This window comes from Microtus oregoni, unplaced genomic scaffold, assembly GCF_018167655.1.
Source record: "Microtus oregoni isolate MIOR12 unplaced genomic scaffold, Mior012 000025F_ref0000491, whole genome shotgun sequence".
NCBI classification, from domain to species: domain Eukaryota; kingdom Metazoa; phylum Chordata; class Mammalia; order Rodentia; family Cricetidae; genus Microtus; species Microtus oregoni.
The window spans coordinates 7,549,305-7,576,272 of record NW_024543084.1 but is presented as its reverse complement, the minus strand read 5'-3'; the positions used below and the strand labels follow the sequence as shown (position 1 = coordinate 7,576,272).

Below are 26,968 nucleotides of genomic sequence, written 5' to 3'. Positions count from 1 at the left end.
CTCTGGGGAGGGGTCATCGGTTGGCTGGCTGTCTGGACTGAGGAATTGTTCAGAAGAAGGAGCTTGGTATGGAACTTCCACCAGAACATTCCAGGTTCTTTGGATATATGGATGCCAGTGGCTGGGGTGACGCTTCTACCCAAACATCCGGATGCCAGTGGCTATGGTGGGGCTTCTACCCAAACATCTGGATGCCAGTGGCTATGGTGGGGCTTCTACCCAAACATCTGGATGCCAGTGGCTATGGTGAGGCTTCTACCCATACAGTTTGGATTGAATATTAAGACTTTTATGAACGCGTGGGTGGGAGTTATGGCTTACTACCCTTAAAACATTCCCCAGGCCTTCCCCATTCCTCTGTCATGCTTTGAGGGAAGAAGTATTCCACCTCTTAGAATCTCAGACTCCTCATGAGTCCAGGGCGGAAACCCCTGGAGGAACAGCAAAAAGTAATCCTTAAACTAGGTTTTGGAAGAGTTATGCTACTTCTGATGTATCAGAACTCAGTGGAATTAGGTCTGCTATTAGTACCGCTTAGATCTACCTGCTGGGAAAAAGATGGAGAACATGTAACCGGCACAGAACCTCGCCAGTGGGAAGACTCAATCCTGTAGGCGCTAGTGTCAATGCATGAGCACATTTTTTAACCCTTTAAAGTAACAAAAGCCTACGTGAGACTTGCCTGGAAAGCAGTTATGCCTCTGCTCCTGTCTTTCTTAGCTAAGGACCACCTAGAGATGAAAGTGGGACTTAGCAGAGCGCTAAATACCTGTGGTGAAGTTTTCAGCTTCAAGAGGCTCAGAAATTAGGAATAAGCGTGCTAATCCTTTTATGGGAATATGGAAAGCTTCAGGCTACTTTAAATTTAGCTGAAAATGCTCACGCTCCTCCTTGACTTAAAAAAAAAAGAATCCGGATTTGACTCCAACTCATCAACTGTTGAGCTTAAGATTCAAAAGTCAAGACACATGAAGGCAGGGAATTCTTGGACAACAGACACACAGGGCCAGCTGGTTGCCCTAGATTCTCGCAACTGTGGTCTTGTAGCAATCCTGGTCAGTGTAGTGTTTTGCCTAAAAAAACCCGAAAACACAGCTCTCTTTCCGAGTTGGAATTTACTTGTGACAGCTGCTGAAAAAACAGGAAGTGATTGGAATGCTTTCACTGCCTTTCTGGACCTCGGCTGCTTTACTGCCTCGCTCAGCTGTGCAGGGGTAAAGCACCCACAGAAAGCCTCCTACCTCATTGAGCTCTGCTTGCTAGTCGGGTGCCTGTCAAATGCAAAGCAGGTTTAAGTGCTGTAATTGATTTCTTATTCATGTATTATTTTTGCCCTTATTTGCTGGGGTTTGGGGACCTGCTGGATTATTGAAACTAGTGGGGGAGGGGAGGGAAAGAGGGAAAAGAAAGGAACGAGGAACTAGGAGAGGAAGTTAAACGTAGCTCCCCTCCCTGTCTTTATTTAGGGAACCCAATATGGCATCTTGCATGAGGAGCTTGTTCTCTGACCACAGCAGATACGTGGAATCTTTCCGGAGGTTTCTAAATAATTCCACGGAACACCAATGCATGCAGGAATTCATGGACAAGAAGCTGCCAGGCATAATAGCAAGGTAACAAAAAGGCATTTCTGTCAGGGGGCTAACCCGTGGGCCAAAGATAGGTGGAACCCAGCCCAAGGGGTAGGCAGAGGTGGAGGAAACCCCGGAATTAGAGTCAGAGCTGATCACAGCTGCCTGCTGCTGCCGGCTCTGCCTAAACCGAGTGGCCTTGCTATGCAGCTCCGTGTTTGCTTTACATACCGGGAGACTGATTTGTGCTGCGGAGCTGGTGGCCGCAGGATAAGCGTTAACCATTTGAAGGCTTCACAGGCACAAGCCCAACTGTATTTGGGTAAAAAAAATACAAATCATTAACTTCAGATTTTTTTTCTAACCTCCTTTCAAATTTTATGTTAAGAAAAAAAAAAAAAGAGTCCCAAAGAGATTCTGCTTTTCTTGTCCTTAGAATCAAATATAGGTAAATTGCGAAATATTGCTTGCCCCAGGGCATAGAATTAGTGCTTCTCGATTCAAATAATACTGATTTAAATTCATTTCCTTTGTCTGTAATTATAATCATTCTCCCAAAAGCTGTCGTTTCCTTTCAAGTTAATGTTATCAATATGATCTTAAAACAGAATGATTTTACCATTATCAGAAGCTGGTTTCTGTCCTTCTCACAGACTGCCTTATTTATCATTTATTTTTGATTAATGTGTTCAATTTGTCCCAAAGCTGATAAGCATTATTGAGGTAACAGATTCCACAGGCTAAAGATAATCAAGTCACCGATCTGGGGATAAATCGTTTTGACTCCTTCTGTTTTAAGAACTATGGAAAACTAGTTAAGAAACGACTGACTGTGGACCTCATTTACAAACAACAAAGAAATCTGGTATTGTATCTTTTGCTCTCTGTGGAGTTAGTTTCCTGTGATAGTTCCTCTGCTAAACCAGAGCAGACTTGTGGGACAAATCTAGAATTCTGTGCTTCTTTTTCTTCTCTTTGCCTTCTCCTCCTCCTCCTTCTCTTGTCAAGCACTTAAACAGCTGAGTCATTTCCCCAGCCTTGTATTTTCTGTCTTAACAAGGTTTATGAATTGACGTATAATAGGCTAAATGCTATAAAATCTGAATCATGGACTCTACACCACACCCTATGCACAGCACACATAGGTTCCACTAAGTATAAGTGGATTTAGGATTTACAATCAACAGCACAAGAAGTTGGGAGTGGTGGGAAGATAAAGGAGAAATTGGAGGGGAAGATAAAGGAGATTCCCCACAGAGTAGAGGCTTCCTGTGAGACCCCAGAGTAGGCACAAATGATACCCCAACACCTGCTTCTACAGAAAGTTCCTTTATTGAGCTAAGAAGAAAAGTTGAAGTGGCTGCTCAGCCAGAAAAACATCAGCAAATGACCTTGCAGGTGTGATTTTTGCGGGGAGTACAAAGGGAGACCTGTGTTAGAATGGGCTAGGATGTGGTGGTATGTTTTGATTGGGCATGTTAATTAGGCGAACCAAACGGGGCTTTTGATTGCTGGACTTCAATACTTCGATAGCTGGACCTTGGTAATCAGTCTCAGGAGGAGGAAGTGGCCAAACAAGGGAGTAGACCTCGTGGGCCAGCTTTAGGAAAGTAATCTCACAGTTTTTAGCAAGGCAGAGGGAACTGGGGAGAAGGGCAAGCCTGCCAGAGCCACAGACTAGCACAGGCTAGTGCCCCTTCAGAAGGGACACTGGGTGAATTTGATCAAAACCTATTATGTATATGTATGACATTTTCAAGCTAAAAAAATTTGGAGTATTAAAGTAGGCAGATTTTATCTGAAATTATAATTTACTTCTTTGGTCCTTTCTACTCATTCCTAAAAATACAGGTTATGGGTTACTTCCTCAATGCTTTTTCAGTTTGGAGAATGCACACTCATCCCTTAGCTTAACCAGATCCTTGATTTTCTTCATCCTCACAGCTTAGTCTGAAGATGGATGGGTTTTAAGCAACAATGACCCTTCCCTGTCTTTTGAATGTGTCCAGTCTAGATGGAATGTTGACTGTAGAATATGTGACTCAGGATATTGTTGTCATAACAAAATTCATGCTATGATGGTAATATAGACAGTTATGAATATCTGACTCCAAATGTCATTATTAAGGAAGCAATTTTTCTAGACATGGGACTTATGCTTTAATTCCAGCATTTAGGAGACATAGTTGCCATGAGTTCCAGACCAGGATGGGCCAAAATGTGAGACTCTGTTTCAAAAAAAGAAAACAAAGGAAAAAAGAAAAAGAAAGGAAGGAAGGAAGGAAGAGAAAAAGAAAAATAGGACATATTTAATATATTTTCTTCCTGAAATTAGATTCTGCTTCAGGAGCTCTGAACCTTTTTGCTTGAAGTAGTTTTAAGAGCTGTGTGGTGGTACAAAATGCTTCCAAACCTCCCTGTGTCTTTAAGGGAGAGTTTGCTAAAGTGAGAGGTTGGGTATGGCAATTGCATATGTAATGTAATTTTTTAAAAAAATAAAATGTGTTTGTATTTTAAAAATCCAAATGATTTTAAAAAGCAGATAACAACAGCAAACAGTGAGTGATTCATTGTCCCGAATACTTTGTCTATGAATTCCACTCTCTAAAGGTAGCTACTTTAACTAATTTTTTGTCTATATCAAAATCTTTAGTTTCTTATAAAGTTGTTTTTTCCTGTAACTTTAAAAGGGTATATTTTGAAATTACCTGAAGCTAGTGAGAAGGAACCACAAAACTCGCAACAAACCGGCTTAGGAGTTTATTAGAGCGGGCATGAACTGGCTTGGGGAATCAGTGTGCAGAGAGAGAGAGAAAGATGGTGGTCCAGCTTTTAAAAGCTGCTTAGGGCATGCGCAAGGGGGTTGGCGTGACTACGTCATACTCAGATGACAGGGCTCACACATGCACGCAAGGTCTTAGCTGAGTCATACGTGGATGTAACTGCACATGCTCACGCGTGGGTCTCATGAACCCTTTAACATTCAGGCACTTCTGCCTGAGGGCTTGTCTGCACGTGCGTTGCTCTAGAACCCGGAAGTACAACCTTATTTGTAGCTGAATAATGACATGTTTTCTTCAATTTTGCTACATTCTTGAGGTGCGATTTTTTTTGTTTTTTTTTGTTTGTCTTTTTTGCTTTGTTTACTCAGTTTTGAAAGTTTTAGAATATTGAACTTACTATGATATCTGTCAGGAATTCATCCTTGAACCGGATGTTTTTCTTAAATTCTTCTTTTACAGATATTTGTTGAATTAATTTTTTTTTTAAAAAAAAAACCTTGATAAATTAAATGCAAACTTTTGTCAGTCTACCTTGCTGCCTCTTTTTAAAACCTTCTCTTTGCCCCTTTATCCAGGGCAGCCGTTGTGCACTCAGACTTCTTCCTGACCCTTCCTAAAACTGCATCTGAAAGAAGCCCTAAGAATTTCCTCCCTGTGCCATGGGGGCAATGCACTCTGATTTTAAGTTGAAAGTACTGTCTTACTCAGTTTTTTGAAATGTTGGTTCCTAGGATAAGGATACAATAAACACATAACAAAAACACATAAGTATTTGTTTACTAAAGGAAAAAAAGGGGGAAAGAAGAAGAAAAAGACTTAGAGGTAGCATGGACTACCAAGTGCCTGCCCAGGCCCAGGCCCAGGCTTTCTATCATCAGTATTAAAGGTCCACAGAGGCCCACAGAACTATGTGTCCTTGTGTTCTAGTCTCCAGAGAAATGCCACGTTTTACATGTGAGGTGTTTATAGTAATGTTTCTGTGTCCTCGAGTTCAAGAAAGGAACAGAGTCCATGTTTTCAGATACTCTAAAAAGAGCAATAAAAATAAAAAAATCACAGACCTGACTGGCCACTTTCATGTCGGCTTCTTGTTCGATCATCGATTTAGTCTTTGCTCTTCAGTGGACTTGACAGGAAGAATTGGCAAAGCACCTTTTATCTTTTTCTTAAATTTTATATCTTTGTTTGTTTGCTTGTCTTTCAGGATTGGAGAAACCAAAGAAGAAATTAAGATTCTGAGCATAGGTGGAGGTGCAGGTATGAATAATACACGTAAAATTTAATATTCTGCTGTAGGCATCATGGTATTTGATGGCCACATTGTTCATACTCTAGAAAGCCACTGTGTTTTACTTTTGTAAAAGATCACCTTATAATACTAACAACATCATTCAATTCTAATTAATTGTCCACAATAGATTATAGGCTTTAGGCATTAGCCTTCATTTTAGTTTGTAGGACAGATAAGAAATAAAATTTTCTTATTGTTTTTGTAAGTGGAAAAACTGGGATAACTTTGAAGATTATTTCTTATCCAAAGTTATTTACATACATATAGTAGAAGGAAGTTTCAGAAGCTCTTGCGCTTGAGCCCTTTAAGGAGTTGTTCATGTACTTAATATCGTAGTTAATTTACATTATTGTATACGCTCTCTAAAATGAATTGGGCCTCGCTACTCTCTTCTTCTGAATTAATTCTAAAAGTGGTTTTTAATCATTCAAAGCACTTCCTTATCTGTGGTTTATTAGCATCACTTGGTCTTATTATTCTGAAGAGTTTTTATTCTAGGAGAAAAATCCTAACTCTGGGAAAGCAGATTAATGAAGATATCATTGGTAACTACCCTGAGTGAATTGTATAGCTTTGACTGATAATGTCAGCTGAGGTTTTTCTCATCAGTAAAATGGAAGTCCTGCGTCTTATCTACAGGATTATAATAAGAAAGCATTTGCAAGAAGCTTAACATATGCTATTCGCCCTGTAAGACAAAGGTTTTTCGTCTCCAAAACACTAAAATAACAAGTTTTGTCTTAAAACTTTATTTTTATGGTATTAGATATCTTTGACTTAATATGTTAACATGAAACATGCTGACCAAGTGGAACTATGCTGGCACTTATTACTTGGTATCTTTGATTCTGTTAAATACAAAAATGTATGGTGCCACGTGAATGAGATGGATTGGAGCCCATATAAACACAAAGGAAATCAAGAGCCCTTCAAGTGAAGAAGAATAGCTAGTTTATGGTGGCATTACTTGTCCTGTTTTCATAAAATTCAGTGTGCTATAATGTAATTAGGGCTAATCCTAAAAATCCATTTGCTCTGTTATCTTTAACCGCACAGACCGAGAGAGTAGCAAAGACAAATCAAGAAGGGTACTGTTGTTCATCATGCTCTAGAGAATGTTTAAGCTATGATACTGTGGTTTTGCGTACTGATACTAAAGGACAAGGATTGGAATGGTGATGGATTACTCAACGGATGTCCCTGTTAATTCACTTACTGGTAGAATAGTTTCCAGTGTCTTTGCGTATGAGTTTAGTTAGTCTCTAAGTAGGAGGACTGTAACTTCATAGTGTCACATGCACTCAGAGAATGTGAAAAGCACTGCACAACAATAATTAAAAACGATCTCTATCACCCTTTAGTTAATTGTCTTTTAATATAAAGTTAATTGAATTTCTAATACAAATATATCCACATACTTTCTTTTTTTGTTGTTATTTGTTTGTTTTTGTTTTTTAGAGACAGGGCTTCTCTGTGTACCCCTGGCTGTCCTGGAACTCACTCTGTAGACCAGGCTGGCCTGAAATTCAGAGACCCGCCTGCCTCTGCCTCCCAAGTGAGTGCTGGGTTTAAAGGCAGGCACTACTATGCCTATCTATGTATCCACATTCTTATGAGCTATCTTATAAAGAATATCCAGCCTATACACTGACTGTTTACATTAACATGCACCTAGGTGCTAATAGGATTCATCAAAATAAAGGGGAGATCAGCTCCACTGTCTCAATGGGTGGGTGCATCCCTCGTGGTCCCAAATTCTTTGCTCATGTTCTCCCTCCTTCTGCTCCTCATTGGGACCTTGGGAGCTCAGTCTAGTGCTCCAGTGTGGGTCTCTGTCTCTATCTCTATCCATCACCAGATGAAGGTTCTATGATGATATGCAAGATATTCGTCAGTATTTCTATAGGCTAGGGTCATTTCCGGTTCCCTATCCTCAGCTGCCCAAGGAACTAACTGGGGACCTCGGCTTGGGCTCCTGGGAGCCACTTTAGGTTCAAGTGTCTTGCCAACCCTAAGGTGGCTCCCTTAACTAAGAATTGTGCTTCCGTGCTCCCCTATCCTACCTTCCTTTATCCCAATCTTCCTTTTTCCCCAAGTTCCCCCCATCCTCCCCTTCTCCCTTTTCTCTCCCCGTCTCCCCTTACCCCCATCCCACCCCACCCCCATGATCCCAATTTTCTCCCCGGCAATTTTGTCTACTTCTCATAGCCAAGAGGTAACTATATGTTTTTCCTTGGGTTCACCTTCTTAAGGATCACCAATTGTAGACTCCGTGACCCTTATTTATGGCTAGAAACCAATTATGAGTGAGTACATCCCATATTCATCTTTTTGGGTCTGGGTTACCTCACCAAGGCCAGCTGGACTGTGACTGAAAAAGCATGGGTTAAAACTGGACTCTCTGATCATGGCGATCAATGAGGGCTGATGAGAAGCCAAGGACAATGGCACGGGGTTTTGATCCTACGCAATGTGTTGGCTTTGTGGGAGCCTAGCCAGTTTGGATGTTCACCTTCCTAGATATGGACGGAGGGGGGAGGACCTAGGACTTACCACAGGGCAGGGAACCCTGACTGCTCTTTGGACTGGAGAGGGAGGGGGAGAAGGGTGGGAGGAGGGGGAGAAGGATGGGAGGAGGGGGAGAAGGGTGGGAGGAGGGGGAGGGAAATGGGAGACTGGGAGGAGGTGGAAACTTGTTTTATTTCTTCCTTTTCTCAATAAAAAAAAATGAAAAAAAATAAAGGGGAGAATACTTTGAGTTCTTTCACTGGAGGCTGAACATTGTATTGATATCAGGCTCTACCTTGGAGAGAATATGAAATACCTTTAAGATCATTCTTCCTAACAAACTGAAGAAGAACTTGAAGAAAAATTCAAATTCTTTACTTAGCTTTCATTAACCAAATGAAATAAACAAATAGTACATTTAATAGCTGCTTGGACAAAGTGCTCTTGTTATGAATGAACGGTATTTCATGTCATTTGAATTTTCGTATTGCAGCTAATGAATGCATCTGGCAACCTAAAGGCAAGCGCCGTCCATTGAGGACTCATATCCTTACCTTAGAGAATCAGGACCTGTCATGTTTTTACTGTCTTCAGTTAGGAGGTTTATATCATCCTTGAGCTTGATTGTACTTCTGAATCGGTCTCTAAACTCTAATCTCTTGCAAGTACAGCCTTTGATCCTGGTCTGTACTTTGTGTTCAGTTCCCACAATGCTTCACAGCATCTCTTAGCTCACCGGACCGGACTCTGCTTTCATCCTCTGTGTGTTCTGTTCTCAGATACATAGGCAACTCCAGCTGATCGTCTACGTCCCGCTGGTGAACAAGTTCTTTCCATTCATAGCAGTGACACCGTTTCTCCCAGCACAACTGAGCAACACATACCCAAAGCAAACAAACTAAAAAACTCCATAAATAAATTGCTACTTACCATGAGTAATACAAAAGTTAGACAGAACTAAATTTAATAATCTAATCCTATCCAGCTTTTTATTTGAATTCCCATTAACCTATTCTGTTATGTGCAGGTGGTATGAACTGTTTCATAATATTTTGGTAGTAATTTTAACTGTTATCAGTTGAGAGCACTTGGGTTAAATGAATTTTTGTTATGAAACACATAGACACCAGTATTTCTATACAGGATAAAAAATGGGAAAACTTTTAATTCACTCACATTTTACAAATAAGTAACTTGAGCATTATTAGGTAGAAGAAAGCCCAGGGTCCAACAAATTCTACAAAATGGATGTAAAATTATTAACTTGATAATAATGAAATTTATAAATGGCCAAATATTTGAAAATATGATCCTTGGGGCTGGAGAGATGGCTCAGTGGTTAAGAGCACTGGCTGCTCTTCCAAAGGACCTATGTTCCATTCCCAGCACCCACATCACAGATCATCACTGTCTATAACTCCAGTTCTAAGGGATTTGACACCTTCACACAGACATACATGCAGGCAAAACACCAATGCACGTGAAATGAAAAGTACATTTGTTATAAGGTTGCAAAAGAGAAAATATGATCCTAGCATATTTTTTTCATATGAGCATATTTATTTTCAGCTCCTTTCTCAAATAAAATGTTAAGAGAACACAGATGTTTATTGGTTCCAGCTGTTAGGTAAGCAAGTGGGCCGGCATTTCTCGTAATTTAGGATAGCGGCAGGACAAATATAATTAGAGTGGGGACAAATGAGCTGAGTGTCTTTTAAGCTTGGAAAGCAGTGTAATGGTGGCCCTGTGCCTTTCAAGGAATAATAGTGTGTGACCTGTTCCGACTAATGCAGCAACAGGGGACCAGCCCTAAGCAGAAGAAACCCTAGATTGTACAGGCTCATGGTGCTAGGTTACCCTTTGGGCAATTGTTTTAGAGAGATAGAAACTCCAAAGTTTGGTTGTTTGAATACATGGGTGGATTTACAATTTAATAATACTGGTATAGTTATCTTTAGACAGAGCGTGGTTGCTTTTCCTGAATGCCTGTTAACCAGGGTCATCATGCCTGCCTGCCTGGTGTAATAGTTTTTTTTCTAAAAGACGCATAGGACCTAATTAGTGGCTGCTGGCCAAGCTTGTGACCTCTTAAACTGCCTGGCTGAGGCATGCTCTTTTAGCTAAATTTTACTTTTGTATAACTTAGTTTTGAAAGCAAGTTTATTGGTAAATCCTTTGTAACATCAGTGTATTACTTCCGTTTCTTCCTTCACTAGGAGACGGCAGGAAAGAAATGTTTAGCTATCAGGATCAATAAATTGAGAATGATGGAAAACAGAGATTTGGGGATGAGAGAGCAAGAGAAATTAAGTTGAATATACTTATTGCTGTCTTCAGATAGTTACTGTTGAAAAACCCACAAAATATTTGTTCTCAGAAATTGAAAGCCCAAGAGAGTGAATTTTTAGTTTACTTATAAGAATTTGCCAGTGGGTCGGTGGTGGTGCACGCCTTTAATCCCAGTACTCAGGAAGCAGAGGAAGGCAGATCTTTGTGAGTTTGAGGCCAGCTTGATCTACAAGAGCTAGTTACCGGACTGTTAGTTCCAGATGTGTTAGAAAAGGGCGTAAGCACTAGTATTTTGAATGTGTGGGCCATTAGAATTATTTATAGTCTAAAATTCTATGGCTTTGTGTGTACCCTTCTAGAAAATTGGCTCTCTGAGATTCACTGGGCTGTCACAGTGTTTGGTTCTGTTGAAAATGTAAAAAATTTAACTTTTTTTCCATTTAATACATTTAGATCATATTTTTTTTCTTCTTCCATGGTCTTCTAGATATGCACTGAAACTTTAGTCAAGGTCTTAACTACTTGTAACTTAAAATGGCTAAATTTTGAATTATCAATATATGGCAATATAGCAGTTATTATATTATGTGAAGGAAAGAGATGATGGAACACGGGGTACAGGGCATTGGAGATGATGGAACACAGGGGTACAGGACATTGGAGATGAAACACAGGGGTACATGACATTGGAGCTATTGTAAAAGCAGAGCGGACAGGATTCATTGAGATCATTTAAAAAGTGTTGAAAGAGTAAAATGTGATAATTTGCAAAGTGCAGACAAAAGTACTATCATTTGTAAATTGAAAGACTATTTATGAGATGTAGTGTTGGTTTAGTGGCCATGAACCACTGCTGCTCTTCCAGCTGATTTGGCTGGATTCCTAGCACCCACATGGAAGCTCACAATCATCAATATCTCCAGTCCCACGGGATCCAGTGTCCTATTTTGGCCTCTGAGGACATGGTACATATATGCTTCATAGATATACAGACAGGCACACACACACATACACACACTAATTTTAAAAATTAAAAAAATTATATACTTTGAAATGCATATATGTTCAATAGTGTAGCCATAGAATTAATGAGAATTGAACAATGGTCTCACACACACACACACACACACACACACACACACACACACACACAGTATGTCATGATGTGGTTTTGCAATTTTCCTGAAATATAGATTTGCATCTTACAGATCCTTGGCTCTGTTGTGATGTAGTCTCTTCATTGGAGAATGGGGTTCTGCATGACCTTTGCTATTAAATAATACAGTACACTTTAGAACACAGACACTAGGGTGGGGAAATGGCTCAGGTAAAGAGCATTTCTTGTTCTTGCTGAAGACTGGCATTTAGTTAAATGTATCCATGTCAGGGGGCTTATAGCATCCCATAACTCCAGCTCCAAGGGATCCAATGTGCTCTTCTGGCCTCTGTGGGCACTTGTCTACAGATGGCACACACAGGCACATGTATAAATGTGTGCTCACAAAAGTAAAGGCAAACATATAAGTCTTAAAAATGTTAAATTATTGAATTAATATATAATAGCTATACTTTATTCAATAATTATTGTATATATTTAAGTATAAACATTTATCTTTATATATTGCAATATTTATAGTAATCCTTTAACATAGGCTATATTGGGCCTAATTTGTAGATATGAAATATGAGATAGAAGATCAACAAATATGCTTGTGGACTTGTTATAGCAAGGCAGCTTTTCAGATTTTTTTCGATGCAGTTGCTATCTTGAGTTTTTTCTTTGTTTCTGTTTTTATTTTGGATGAGATGTCATTCTGTAGTTCAGTCTGGTCTTGAACTCATGATCCTGGTGCCTCAGCATCTTGACTAGTAACCAAGACATTCTTAGATGTTTTCTCCTTCTTTATATTCTGCAGTGGTTGTCTACGCACTTTATTTTCAGAAGAGAAATGACAGGGAGTGGAACTCTTAGAGGTTTGTCATTCTGTGAGAACGTGACCCGACACTTGCCAGGTGTTACTACTCTTCTGACATCTCTTGGGGGGCTTCATTTTAAATCGAAGAAGCTCATGGTCAGATGCCTGTGATCTTCAAGGGTTTAAGATATTTATCATCCAGTAGAAGGTGGCAGAGTTGAGGGCTGAAATACAAACTCAAGTCTAATTTTCCTTAAAGCCTTAATTGCCTTTAGTAATTTTGTTTATTAAAGGGAATCTCAGCTGTAAGCATCATGTAGAATCCTACCAGTTCTTCAGAATAATGTCGGGCTTCTAGTGTAGCAGTTTAAAACCCAGAAGAGAGTTAACATTAAAACATAGGCTGTGCCAAGGGTCTTCTCTTCCAGAGTGTTCCCTGCACCCCTCTGCATGCTTGCTCGCTTCCTTATTGGTTATAACTTAGCCTTTGTACTTTCGTCATTGGCCCTGCAGGACTTTGTAAGGTGTTGTAATAATTTATTGCATTTGATGTGTGAGAAGTGTTCCATTGCCCATTTGTACATATTTTTTAAAAAATACTGTTGTGTATTTTATGTGATACTGCATTGTAGGGAATGTAAATATTGCCTTCCTTTACCTCCCCTGAGTTCTTAGCTGTGTGGACCCTCATAGAGAAAGGCAGATTAATAAGAGAAGAGAAACCTCCATTGAGAAGTAGCTCAAAGCAGTGGCTTGATACTTCTGTGTGTAAAGAAACTTCAACAAAGGACAATTGATTCGTAAGGAGATGAGAGAACAAAGGAAGGAAGTAGTTTTGGGCTTCCTAGGCTGGGAAAAAGAAGGGAGAGGCAAGTGTATGGGCAGAAACGATCTGCAAGCTTTGTTTGTAGATTCCTAGAGCTGTTTCTAACAAGGAATAATTTATAAGCGGCCATTAGGAAAACAACAACAAAAAAGTAGGTTGGGGGAATTTTTCTTCTCTTTGAGCTCAGTTACCTTTAGCAGTTCTAGTGTTAAAAAGGTCATCAATATGGGGATGTAAATAGTGTCATAAAATTGAACACTTGTTAATATTAGCTGTTCCACACCCAGTTTTACCCGCTTTAGGGTAGACATGTGAATATAAAAAAGAACCCTAATCAATCTGGACCCATTTTGTTAAAGTTTCAGTTTTTTCAGGCTTGTGATGTAAAGGCATACTAGTTAAAGTGTCCTAGGAAGAGAATTGCCAGGATTCATATGTAAAGAAATAGCAGGTCTATTCACGTGGTGATGACAATGACTGGTCTGCAGTCTGTAGCTAGAGACATAGAGGAGTCTGAGTCCAGCGTCCAGTACAGACGCTGGCTGTGTGGAGCCTCAAGAGGAACCACACACTTGCATTTGCCTAACAAATTTAATTCTGTACATTGAACACTACAGAATGTCAGGCCAAATTTTAGAGCCTGAAAAAACCAGTGCAAAGGATCTTAAAGGATGCACCATCTCTCCAGCCCCATCAAACCTACAGTACAAGGGAAGATTTGAACTATCTCTTTTCATTTTGCTGAGAAAGATGCACGTTAAAAGAAATATCTGACATGTTGTTGTATTCTGTATGTATGTACATGACTTACCTTTTTACTTTAAAAAAAGTTTTTAAGTGTTCTTCTGGACTAGATTAGTTATTAGTTCTAAATTGTGTTTTCCTCATATTTTAACAACTTTGGGTTAAGTATGTCTTTCAAATGATAAATAATTAAAATCGTACTTGACTACAGCAAAACTTACTGATTGCTTCTATAGTTCGTGACAACTTTGTAAGTCAAAGCACAGCAGTAGACATATGAATGAAGATTGTGTGAATGAAAGAATTAATAAATGAACTTTATTCACACCCCTCTTCATATCAAATTATTATTTCTACTCTGAATATAATGTTTGTGCTTCAGGGATATTTAGGCAATGCAACAGTTGAGCGTTAATCTTCTTGCAAGTCTTTTTAAATGTAAGTCAGAAAGTAAATCAGTCCAAGTTGTTCTTAATTACTGCATTCAGTGTAACCTGCTCTATTTATTTCTCTTCTAGGTGAGATTGACCTGCAGATTCTCTCCAAAGTCCAGGCTCAATACCCAGGAATCTGTATCAGTAATGAAGTTGTTGAGCCAAGTGCTGAGCAAATTGTCAAGTACAAAGGTATGTACTAACTTCTCCCTCCAGAGGCTTATCTTCCCGTTTTGTTTGTTTGCTTGTGGGTTTCTTTTGTGTGCTTCAGTTGGTTAATAGCACACTGACTACTATGTATTTGGTAAGTTTATTTGGAGAAAAACCTAATTAATTCTTGGCATGCAAGAATAAACACTTGAAACTACTAAGAGTGAATACTTGAATTCCTTTATTGACTTCATGTATTAATCTGTTTTATATTAAATTTCTATTCATAAAATTCTGCAGTTTGTTTAATCTTTATACTAAGATAGTATAGCCTATATTTAACTATATTTTCAAATTTCCTTCTTTTTCCTCCAATTTTTTTTTAAGTACTAGAAAACAAATATCTGGACAAACCTTCTGATTTTCTGAGCTAGATAATAAAGAAAAATATGTGTCTTTTATTTTTTGTTCTCCTGTATTAGGGTCTCTAATAGAACAGAACCAACAGGCTGTGGTCTTGCTAGTTCAACAATGACTTCTGGATGCAAAGGCCAATAATTCAATAGTTGTTCAGTTCATAAGACTGAATGGCTCAGCTGGTCTTCAGTCTGTGCTGGAATCCCAACAAAATATGTTATAATACTTATAAAGCTATAAAAGTAAAGGAATTCCTTAGAAGCAGGAGTGAAGACAAAAGAGGCAGAAGGAAAAAAAGCTCCCTTTTTCACATCTATTTATGTGAACTGACACCAGAATGAATGGCCCATACGTTGATGTCTTCTGACATCAAATGGTTCAAATCTAGGGCTGATCTTCAACCCCCCCCCCCCCAACAGGTGTGCCTAGCTTCTTGGGTGTTAGTTGATTCCAGAAGTAGTCAAGCTGGAAACCAAGTTAGTTATCACTGTCCTATAATATTTAATGCATTAAAATTGTAAATAAAAATGGGTTCCATATATAATTAAATTAAAATTGATAATAGGCTACTTTTTCTGGGTATTTTAGAGTGTGTAGCCAACACATCAAACATGGAGAATGTAAAATTTGCTTGGCACAAGGAGACATCATCTGAATATCAAAAACGGATGTTGGAAGAAGAACCTCAAAAGTGGGACTTTATTCATATGATTCAGGTAAAAAATAGTCTTATAATAAGATGCTGCCAAAAAGATATTTTTCACAATTTCGTATAAAATACACTTTATTTTAATGTTTAAAATGAAATCTTTTGGTTTCTAGTTTTAGAGGCGAACACTTTCTGCCTTAAAAAGGTGTTGTTAAATACAGAGACTCTCTTTGACAGATAAAGTTGTTTAGAACTGCAGAGTGATTATATATTCTAGCGAGTTTTCAATGGCTCTCTTGGTTTAGATGACTAGCATATATGTAAATGTTCCAGACTTTTTTCTGAATCCTCTCGGTTTTTCTGTTGGTAGGCATCTTCGATAGTATGTATATAATAGAAAGGACATGTTTTATAATATTAGATCAACAGTGTGTTACTCATATTAGCCAGTCATTTAGGAGGTCTTTATTTTCATGTTTCAACAGCAATGGACTAATAAGCAATGATGATTGCATACATGGCATAAGATGTCAGTTCTAGGCATCACTGAAACTTCTGGATAGTAAAGAATATATCCGTATTGGAAGTTGGTTAGTATTAGGCAATGCTTTTATTTTGTGTAGAGCACTTAATTGACAACAGAACTCTTTCTTCTTATGGTCCATAATCACAGTGACTTTCAAAGACGTACAATAATAAGAAGCCAAAGAAAATGTTGAGTCTAAAGTCAACGTATTTAAGCAGTCCAAGCTTTTAATTCCTTAGAAAACAAATCTTTTATCTGTCAAAGGTATTTAGCATGTCCAGAAATCATATGATATTTCTCTAGATGTGTGTTCCATCTTCAGGAAACTGTTTCCTAGTCTTCTTCCCCTTACTTGTCCTGCAACCTGCTCTGACCAGTCAGTCACTCCTAGTTGATCAATACCAGGTTGTCTTGAAATTTCCTCTGCCAGTGCTGTTTATCCAAAACACTTCAATTTAGCCTCGGACAGATTATTTGGTCATATGTAGAAAACAGCCACATTCATTAACAAACATATCACAAGAACAGTCTCTTGGCCACTTGTTAATATTCGTCTCCTCTTAAGCTTCTTGACCCGAGCTCTCATAATCTACATTGATTTCGGTACCACTGTCTTCCATGCTTCTACTAGTTTGGCCCATTAAATCATACTAAAGCATTCAACTGCTTTCCTAATCCAGAGTCCCTGAGTTCACATTCTTTCAACAAGCAGCATGCTCAGTCCTGTCATAGCATTACCCATTTCCTGGTACCAACTTCTGTCTTAGTCAGTGTTCAGTTGCTGTGAAAAGACACCATGACCATTACAACTTCTATAAAGGGGAGCATTTAACTGGGGCTAGCTGTCAGTTTCAGAGGTTTGGTCCATTATCACGGTGGGAAGCATGGTGGCATGCAAGCAGACATGGTGGAGAAAATAGCTTGATAGTTCTATATCTGGATCCTCAGGCAGCAGAAAGACACTTGGCCTTAAAGCCCAGCACCAGTGACATTTCCTCCAACAGGACCATATCTACTGGAACAAATATTGCCACTCCTTAAGCATTCAAACCTATCAGTCTATGGGGCCATTCTTGTCGGAAACCACCACACCCTCTGAATTTACAACCCAGTACCTGTGCACTTTGTACCTGTGTCTCTTCACTGCTTATCAAAAGCCATTTCTTCTGCTTCGGCCTTATAGCTTACTCTTCTCCCTAATGTACAGTGCTATAGCCCTGGAGATTTACATATTTCTCTTAGAACTTCCACATTTGTTTTCTTTCTTTCTTAAAGCAAAAGTCTATTCTCTTTCCCTTCTTATGTACTTTACATGTGTCTAGGTTATGTCTCTTCATTGCTATTTATAGTATATTTATCCAAACATTCTGATGACTTGCTTTCAGTTTGGCATTTACTGTCAACCTAAAAATCCCAGTGTGTTTTAGATAAAACATCTGTTGTGACCAATAGCCATGAATTTGGTGATCTGGGTGTCTACGGTAAACTACATGGAGAGACTTGAATCATGGCTCCTGAAGTTTATGGGCCATATGAAGGGTTATTTTATTTCATTCATTCTTGTGGGAAAAGTCATAGCTAAATTATTTGACCCTTATTTTTCTGTGAATTCTATTATGGTGATACCACATGAAAAAGTGAATTCTTGTCCAAGAGAGATAAGCGTGAGATATAAAAGGTTTCTGTTAGGTAGATTCTATAGTGGCTAAAGGATACATGTCGGTAAGGCTAGAATACGCTGCACTTGACTAGGAATGGTCTAGAATTATTAAAACTGGTTTGGCTAGTCCCTAATATCCTGTGATGATAACCATAATTTTATGCTTTATATTTTCCACTGTCCTAGAGATTCTGTCCATGTCATAGCTTGTTACTTTGTGTGTGTGTGTGTGTGTGTGTGTGTGTGTGTGTGTGTGTGCATGTGATAAAGAAAAAGAAAATGTGTATGTGAAGTTATGGAGAATCTTGTCCAAAGGCTGGATTTTAAAGCAATATTCTAGAAACGGGGTTTGCTTTCTTTTTGCTAACACCATTTTCTCATATAAGCGCAAAACTCACAAAACGAGAATAGGCACAGTTCTGTTTTCCACTTGCAAGAACAAATTTGAAACACCTTTAGTTACAGATGTGTAAGGTCTGTGTTACGGAAAGATGAAAGTAAGTTTAAAGATGTTTTGCTGACTGAGGATGAAGCGTGGGTGCAAAGTGCGTGCCTGGTATATGCAAGGCCCTAGGTTTCATCCCCAGGAGTGGAGGAAAAAAGCAACAAAAGCTGTTTGCCTATAGGTGGGCAGATGGCATATTTGCCCTTCCCTAAATGTCTTATTATTCTAACTCTCTGACCTTTAAACATTTAAAGATTTTTTTTCCTGGGAAAAATTTACTTAGTGTGAAAAATCAAAGCTTCCACTGAGTATGTAGTTCAAATATACAAACTATGTAGTCCAAAGCAGCATAGAGAAACATCTCATTTCTTTCTCCCCTCCCACCTAGATGCTGTATTATGTAAAGGATATCCCAGCTACTCTGAGATTCTTCCATGGTCTCTTAGCTGCCAACGCTAAGATTCTCATTATCCTTGTCTCAGGTAAGCTATTTCAGTCAGCTGGGTTTTAAAATAGCAGTTTGAACATATACATGGATTCATGTGTTTAGATAAAGTTAGTATATTTTGTGTTTGTTATGAAATTCATTTTAAATTAATTTTTAGACTAGTAGAAATGCCATTCACAACAATGCTCAATTTGAAGAACCTAGTGGGATCAAAATCTTTTTGTTTCCATCTATTCGGAATAATATCCTTATAGAGATTAGAGAGATGGTTCAATGGTTAAGAACACACATTATTTTTGTAGAGGACTGGAATTTGCTTTCTAGCACCTACTTCAGGCAGCTCACAACTACCTGTAATTCTAGCTTAATGCATGTGCACATGCACGCGTACACGCACACACACCATTCAAAATAAACTCTAATAGAACCTTACGAAAAGGAAAAGAAGAAAAATTTTTTGCCTTGTGCATATGCATCTGCTCTGGTTATTTTCTGTGACTGTGATAAAACACTGATCCAAACCAACATGGGGAGAGAAGGGGTTATTTGGCTCACAGTTTACAGCCCATCAAAGCAAGAACTCAAAGCAGGAAGTAGGAAATGAAGCAGGGACGGTGGAGGAGTGCTGCTTACTGGCTTGCTTCCAGGCCCTCCCACCTACTGAAAGCACTGTTCACACTGGACCCGCCTACTTTAATTCACAATAAAAAAAATGTGCCCTGTGGACATGCCCACAGGCTCACCTGATGGAGGAAATTCCTCAGTTGGGAATCCCTCTTCGAAGGTGTGTCCAGACTTGTGTCAAGTTGTCTGAAACCGAGCGGCACTGCATCTGTTTTATAGAACAGAAAGTCCAAGGGATAGTATTTTTAGCATGAGAACAAATAAATACAGTGATTACATTTACCAATCTTATATCACTTGAATGGCTTTCTCCCTTCTTTGAGATTTGCTAATAAGTAAATAAAATTTTGAATATTTGGATGCAATTACTTTGCATTTCTAAGGCCACCAGTAACACAGTTCATTATAGCTTCCTTTATAAACTGTTAAAATGATCCATTTGTTTAACTTTGTGGTATAGTTTTATTTTTCAGAGAGGGCATTTGATTAGTGTGTTGCTTTCAGGATCATGTCACATAGTTTTACCTAGAAAACGACATTAAGGTCATTCATAAGATTTTGCTAAGTAGCGTAGATTGGATTTAGAATTACTGGAGTATTATGGGCACCTGCCACCATGCCCTGTCTCTTTCTTTAGTAGTTCTTTGTTGGATCTCATGTGTTGTTTACTTGTTGTTAGGTGGCGGTTTCTAAATACACCACAGTCCTAATCAGCATCACCACACAACAGTTTCACGCACTGAAACTGTGTCACAAAATTTGTCTTCACATATGAGGAATAAATTTTAAAATGGCAGATGCAGTTGTGTTTATAACCCTGGGCTTTACTTCCTGTAAGGGTTAAGAGCCAGGAACTCTTGCATATAACTGACTCCCCAAGCTGTAAGCGGAGCCTGTTCGTTCATTCCTGTTCAGATCTGAAGTAATCACTCAGAAACTATATTAATTAAATCGCTGCTTGGCCAATAGCTTAAGCGTACTTCTAGCTAGTTCTTATATCATAAACTAACACAGTTCCATTAATGTATTACCACAAGGTCGTAGCCTACTGGCAATGTTTCTGCGAGCTCCTGCGGGGGCAGCTGTCTTCTGCAGTGGATACATGGCTTCTCATTGACACTGCCTTCTTTCTCCCAGCATTCAGTTGGTTTTCCTGTCTAGCTCTATTCTGCTAAGCCACTGGCCAAAACAGTTTTATTTATTAACCAAAAAAAGCAACACACATACGGAAGGACTTCCCATACCACCAAGCAAACATTCTGATATACTATTTTTACCTCTAATTAGTTAAAATGACTCATTTATGTGGGAAAGGTCTTGTTTTTCATTTTGAAGGGATTATGTAAATTGAATCTTTTTTGCCAACCTATGTCTAAATTAGGACACTTAGTAAGAAGTGCTTTGTATTACAAAAGGGAACTTCGTTTTCCATGTTGTGGAAAATTACTTTTATGGTCTGCATCAATAAGACAGAAACATTGTTCTGAACAGAAATTTATCCGGAATTGACATGCTTCATATTAATAACCGTTCTACTAGTGGATCTGACATTTTGAGCAGATCAATATTTAAATGCTAGGTATTTGCCAATAAGAAAAAAACATTATATTCTTTAAAATGTGGTATAAGTATTCTATGTGCAATTTAGAGTTGGCCTAGCACCTTTATAGATACAGTAGTCTGATGGCTGCAGCAAGGAGAGTTATTATAACCCATGCTTATTGACATCAAGAAATGTGAGGACAAAACAGGCCCAGGGAAAGGTATGAGGACACATGGGGCATGAATGCTAGTGTGCTTTCTACATGTGTAGCCTTAGTTAATTTTAGGCTATTTGTTGGGTAGCCAGGCCCATGTATTCATTCATGAGATCCAGGTGAGCAACTGTATATCTTTATATGGAACCAAAAAGACAGTAAAGACAATTAACTTTTTTTAAAAAAAAGATTAATTTTGAGCCGGAAATTATTCCTTAAGTGAGTGCCAGATGGTGCAAATGGTTTTCACTTTTTTTTTAATAAGTAGTTTACACGCTCTTATCCTGACTGAAGAATAGGAGGTTGTTGTCTGAAAGAGGTAAGCGTTTATAATCAATATAGTTCCTAGAACCGAGAATGAACGCCTAAGAGTGTTCAGTTCATTAACCTGGAACTCGGATGAGGTCCTCCTGTTACCATAGTTGCTACTCCTTGGAGGAGGTTTTACCACAGAGAAGAAAGGTCACATTAATTTCTTCTTAAACCACCGAGTAAAGTAAGAAAAGATATTCCAGAAATTTGCCTAAATTTGTCAGAAATATTAAATAGATTAATTAAATAGAAATTGAAATACTTTACACCTTTTCTAATAGTTTGGTTTGCAGTTAAATAAGATATTCAACCTGAGGAAAGAAATAGTACTGCCAAATATGGTAGTCATTGTTCATCAGTTCAGTTAGTCAACTAGGTCGTTTCTAGTTTTTCAAGTCACACTCTCTCACACATAACGATGACAAATGCAGAGTAAATGGCTATAGTTTTTACCCCAAGCGCCTTGTGCAGCCCATCTCCCATCACTGCCTTGGCACTCTCCTGCTGTTTCACGTCAGAAACCCTTAGGAACTCAGGAGAGTGAAGATCAGTACCTTTGCCTCTCAGTCGATTGCTGCACCTTTGGGAAGCGTTGGGTGCACAGAAAATGCTCAACAAACGTTTGGATTCAGTGGAGCAGTTGTTATTTGTGTTTTGTGATGACAGAACTATAAGGTTCTAAAAGCCCACCCAAAAAAGGAGAATATGATTCATCTAAGAATGTCTACGAATAAAACACAGAAACTCTGTTTGCACATGTATTTACGCTGAAATAAAAGGCTCGGTGAAATACAAACATACATTCTCATGGGCATATATGCTAAATATGCTGATAGTCAGACAAAATTATATACGAGAAACAAGTAAAATTAGGACAAGAAAGGTTGAAATCGGAATAAAGTCAGGTCATTTACTGGTCAGAATACTATAATTGATCTTATATTTTCTTCTGCGTTGCTATGCTTCTGTTACAGAGCAATTCCAACTTAGTAAGTATTCACTTAGTGGTAACTAACAGAACTCTTTGATTTTCAATATGAAAAATGAAATGCAAAAGAAAAGAAATAAGTACAAAATATGTGAATTTTGTTTTAAATGAAGAGTATTGCATACTAAAATATTTCATTAATGTGTTTTTGCTTCTCCCCATTGCTCATTTAACTCCAATTTTCTTGGCTTCCTGGTCAGTTCTTAACTGAGCCGACCTTGCCTTGGCTTTACAGCCTTTGTAGCTGCTCCCTCCCTCTGGAGTAATCTTCCCTGTGATGTCTAGCTATGGTTGCTCAAATGTCACCATACTAAACAGACTCCGTGATCACCATAGGTAAAACAGAGGTGCCTTAATGGCTCTGACCATCCTCATCCCTTACTCTGATTGCTTCTCATGTACTCGTTACATCATAGATACACACTTAGTTATTTTAATTTTCTCCCAACTTTTGTTATGCTACTTGAATTAAGCTCCACAAAGGATCTGAATATTGTTTTGTTGACTGCTCTATTCTACATGTATAGTATAATGACTGGAAGAAGCTAAAAGAAAGAGAAAAGAAAGAAAACATGAACTTTGTTCTTTCGCATAGGAACTAGTGGCTGGGACAAGCTATGGAAAAAGTATGGATCCCGCCTACCCAGGGATGATCTCTGCCAGTACGTCACATCCTCTGATCTCACTCAGATACTGGACGGCCTGGGGATTAAGTATGAGTGTTATGACCTTTTGTCCACTATGGACATCACAGACTGTTTTACTGATGGTAACGAAAATGGAGACCTGCTATGGGATTTTTTGACAGAAACTTGCAACTTTAGCAAAACAGCACCACCGGATCTCAGAGCAGAAATTATGAAAGATCTTCAAGAACCTGAATTTAGTGTTAAGAAAGAGGGGAAGGTACTTTTTAATAATAATCTGAGTTTTATAGTGGTTGAGGCATAACTATAAATCACAAGTATCCAGAATTTATATTTTGCCTAATTATTGGTTCAAACTAATCTTACAATAAGAATATAATCTTATCTCTTATAAATGAAATCTACAAATTTTGGAGACATTCCGTTATATCTTGTCCTTGAAAGATCACATTCAGGCTGCCCACTACCTAACTGGAAAGATATGGCTTGAGTTTCATTGGATTATTACTAATAAAATTCTTTTCATTTTCTCATTGTTCTGGAAATTCTTGGAATAGTAATAAAAATGTGCCTCTATACTTTGAATAATAGCAAAGTGACATTTATTGATTATTTCCCCACAGAAAGTAGATATGTCTCCACTTTTAAAGACGGGTTTGTCTTGCTAATTTTTCCTATTGTGGTTTCTATCGTGCCTTTTATTAATATCATCACAAAGTTAGAGGTTGGTGGATGGTTGCTCCAGAGGACCTGGGATCAGTGTTCAGCGTGCATGTCTTACGCCTCACAACTGACTGTAAGGCCAGCGTTAGAGAATCTGATGCTGTATTCTGATCTCTGGAGGCATCAACAATTGTGTGCACATACCCCTCCCACACACATAATTAAGAATTAAATAAATCTGTAAAAAGATTACAAAGTTGTCTCTTTGTCATGTGATTCTTCTACATTATCTAAGATATAATCATCTTTTCCCTTTCTGATATACTGAAGCTTTTATTTTGTGCAAATCAATTTAGTTTACTTTTTCATTTCTTAAGTTTTAGTTTCTGAAACATTTTAAGAGATCTTCTAATATTTTATAATAATTTCATGACTTTGTTCCAAAGTTACCTTTGGATGGATTTTAGAGAATTTGGGGAGACTTATTAGGTATTGTTTTAGGTAATCCTCTGTTATTCTTAAAAGAAAAATATATCTTAAGTTAGTAAATAAGTCATAATTCAGAAGTACTTTCTATAATAAGAAAACGATACTTGCAATTAAAGCCGGGTAAAAGATGAATCTTGCTAGCTTGGGGAACTGTGACTTTTACAGTGTAGAAGCCTTAATTCATGGGTGATGTTTTGTCATTCTCGTGGTAGCATTAGCACTTTATGTTGTACGATAGACAGCTTTGAAGAATTTGTGCCCCGTCTTTTCTCTGTGGCTTGGAACATGTTTTTATTGACAAATAATCAAGCTTTGTTTGTAATCATAAAACTGACATACAGTGATATATTTTCTTGGACAGCTCCATCAATTTTTTTAAATTATAAAGTACAATAAACAAATGATAGTTACCTAGTCAGATTCCTGAAACAGACCACTGAATGATCATAGTAAATCGGTGATTTACGGATGATTGATGGGGGTGGGGCAACTTCAACAGACAGGTAGAATTCAAGACTGTAGAGCGACTCTGGCCTTTTGTAGAAAAAGTATGGGCATGCTATTTAATGATAGAAATGGATATGCTCACAGATTGTGTTGTATAAATATGACCATTTTCTCATTCCTTTAGGCCTTTCCTAGAAAATGCAAGGATAAATAAATTTTTATCTACTTTAGTTTAATATAATGACAATATACGGGGAAATAGCTTCTGAAAGGTCAAATTGCCCTGACCGTCCCTTCTCCCTTTGGGAGCCCCATTTGCTTTCAAATAAAACGAATGACTTTTCATTCATCTTACAAAGTGTTTGACGACACCCAAAGGGCCCTCCTTCCCTACTGAGAAAAGGTCCTGAGATATAAAAACACCCAATTCCTCTGGAGGCTTGGCTTTTTGACACATTTTACAAATCAAAGGTTATATTTGTAAAGACGCCCTGGCCTGCTTTTGGCCAGCAGGCTAGACAACTCAGGGGACTCAATAAACTCTTGATTTGCTTAATAAAGCATGGTGAAATGGCTAGGAGGTTAAGGGTACTCACTGGCTGCTCTTCTAGAGGATCTGTGTTCAATTTCTAGCACCCACATGACAGTTCACAACTGTCTGTAAAACTCCAGTTCCAGGGATCCGATGCCTTCACTGGGACACACATACAGAACAAATACCAGTGCACATTAAGTAAACAAACAAACAAGTAAATAAATAAAGTAAAGCATGGTGATTTGTAACTTTTATACAAGCCTTCTTTGTTTCCTTTTTTTTTTTTTAAAAAAATTGTATTATTTTGTGTTTATAAGACACTCATTTTATAAACCAGACTGTCTTTTACTGTGTAAACTAGGCTGGCCTCCACCCCATAGCAAGCCTGCTGTATCAGCCTCCTGAGCACTGAGATTAGAAGGGTAGGCCATCATGCCTGGCTTACTAGATACTGTTTTAAACAGAAAACCATCTCCATACATGGATATAACTTAGTGTCAGGGTTACAGGTAGCCACCAGAGATGGCCTCTCAGACAAAGTTCACAGCCAATTGAAGGTCTTTATACCAGCTGGCTGGGGTTGCACACTGGTATTTGGGTGTCCTGGGTTTGGCTCCGAGTGTCCTGAGCACAGAGTTTTTAAAGGTAAAGACCATATCTTGACACCTCAGTCAGTAGCTACAAAGGGTTTGGGGGTTTGACTTTGCAGAAGCAGCTAAATTAAGTCACCAGCTACAGGGGATTCTTAAGCACAAACAGGCTTAAGACAAATTAGCTAGGACATCCTGAACTGGAATGGAGTTGGGAAATTTTTTATAGGATTCTCCATCAAGGAGATCAAATTCTAGTTAAACCTGAAATGGCCTCAACAAGAACAGAATATGGAACAACCCTTGCATTGTCTTGCCGAGTCACAATAGGCCATACAGTTTCAGTGGACTCAAGTATTGACTTCTTCCTGTATCACCTGATATTACAAAGGATATGGGGTAGTCATATATTGACTTTCCAAGTTTGCTTTTATGATTAAGATGAAAAAACCAACACAAGATAAAATAGGCATACTATTTTGTGCATCATTATAAATCTCTCAGTGTAGTGTTGTGCCTTGTAAACGGTAGATGATACAGGATGGCTGACAAATCCTTTTCTTTTGAACCCTCTGCTTATATATTGTTATTATTGGAAATATAGCTCAAGATATTAAGCAGATGCTAGAACAATTGCAAGGCATACTTGAGGCCCCGAGTTTGATCCCTAACACAAACAGCAAACCAAAAAAGAAACAAGAAAAATAGAAATATTTTAAAAAGAAATAATACCCTCTACCCAAATTGAGTCATTTCCCCTAGAATTAGCATAAATTTAAACTACAGACTCTTTCGGGTACTTGCTCTTAGAGGTTATTGTCGAATGCAAGAGAAAATATAGTGTGCTACACAGTATTTGAAGGCCTGATATTTTCTTATAATAATTTGCAGCCAATAATTGACACTTTTACCCTGAGCCAAGGAAAATTAAATGATTCCCACATTCATAAAATGAGATGGAAAATTCATGGAGAATTAATGTTCATAGTCTAAAATAAACTATGCAGAACCTGTGAGAGCCAAAATTATATTTCATTTTTTTGGTTTGTTTTTTGAGATAGTTTCTCAGTAGTCATGGAGCCAGTCTTGAAACTGACTCTGTAGATCAGGTTGGCCTTGAACTCACAGAGATCCTCCTGTCCCTGCCTCCTGAATGCTGAATTAAAAGCATGTGGAAAAGATTCATGAAACAAGAATGAATCTAACCTGTAATCTCTTTGCCCAAGGATCAATATTTCGTGAAATGCTGGAGTCTGTTG

General features: G+C 38.3%; 1 protein-coding gene across 3 annotated transcripts; it reads left to right on the top strand.

Moving 5' to 3' along the window:
* Positions 1-1,173: 1,173 nt before the first annotated feature.
* On the top strand, positions 1,174-23,900 carry Hnmt (histamine N-methyltransferase). Of its 3 annotated transcripts, none has more exons than XM_041674724.1 (7): positions 1,174-1,214; positions 1,467-1,613; positions 5,559-5,611; positions 14,447-14,554; positions 15,518-15,645; positions 18,598-18,691; positions 22,934-23,900. In XM_041674724.1, exons 2-7 carry the CDS (start codon positions 1,477-1,479, stop codon positions 23,287-23,289), a joined length of 876 nt encoding a protein of 291 aa, XP_041530658.1. In that variant the 5' UTR covers positions 1,174-1,214; positions 1,467-1,476; the 3' UTR covers positions 23,290-23,900. The 3 variants fall into 3 exon arrangements, with proteins under 3 accessions (XP_041530658.1, XP_041530660.1, XP_041530661.1); XM_041674726.1 differs by having other exon boundaries at positions 1,207-1,289; XM_041674727.1 differs by having other exon boundaries at positions 1,213-1,300.
* Positions 23,901-26,968: the final 3,068 nt, after the last annotated feature.